Source organism: Eimeria mitis, genomic scaffold (assembly GCF_000499745.2).
Source record: "Eimeria mitis Houghton genomic scaffold, Emh_scaff3841, whole genome shotgun sequence".
NCBI classification, from domain to species: domain Eukaryota; phylum Apicomplexa; class Conoidasida; order Eucoccidiorida; family Eimeriidae; genus Eimeria; species Eimeria mitis.
The window spans coordinates 4,858-5,305 of record NW_013572175.1 but is presented as its reverse complement, the minus strand read 5'-3'; the positions used below and the strand labels follow the sequence as shown (position 1 = coordinate 5,305).

Genomic DNA, 448 nt, shown 5'->3' with positions numbered 1-448 from the left:
TTAATTTTCTTTTTATTAACCCCAACAAACTTGCTGCTGCATCTGCGGTGTCTGTACACCCGGCGGCCCCCCCCAGTTCTCGCTGCAGCAGATCATCTCCTGCTGCTGCTGTTGCTGCTGCTGCTGCTGCTGCTGCGAAGAGCAGCAGGCTACCTGATGCAGGCTCCACTCCTGCTGCAGCAGCAGCAGCAGCAGCAGGAGATGAAGCAGCAGCAGCACCAGCAGCACCGGCAGAACTGGCAGCAGCAGATGCTGCGGCAGCGGAAGCAGCAGCAGCAGCAGCAGCAGCAGCAGCAGCAGCAGCAGCAGCAACAGCACCGCCATCAGCAGAAGCACAGAGCCGCCTGCTGCACACCGAGGGGAGGGCCCTTCTGTCTCCTTTGTCTTTGTCTCCCTTTAGGGTCCCTAGAGAGCTGCTGCAGCAGCTGCGGCCCCCTGCTGCTGCTGC

At 61.2% G+C, this 448-nt stretch overlaps 1 protein-coding gene across 1 annotated transcript in view; it reads left to right on the top strand.

Annotated features, from left to right (window-relative positions):
• EMH_0070090 (uncharacterized protein) overlaps positions 1–448 on the top strand; it is a gene marked incomplete at both ends in the record, with an annotated part of 1,737 nt that overhangs the window by 666 nt on the left and 623 nt on the right. Inside the window, one exon of the mRNA XM_013498939.1 lies at positions 3–448. Within this exon, the coding sequence (XP_013354393.1) occupies positions 3–448 (446 nt within the window). The remainder of the gene's footprint in view (positions 1–2) is intronic.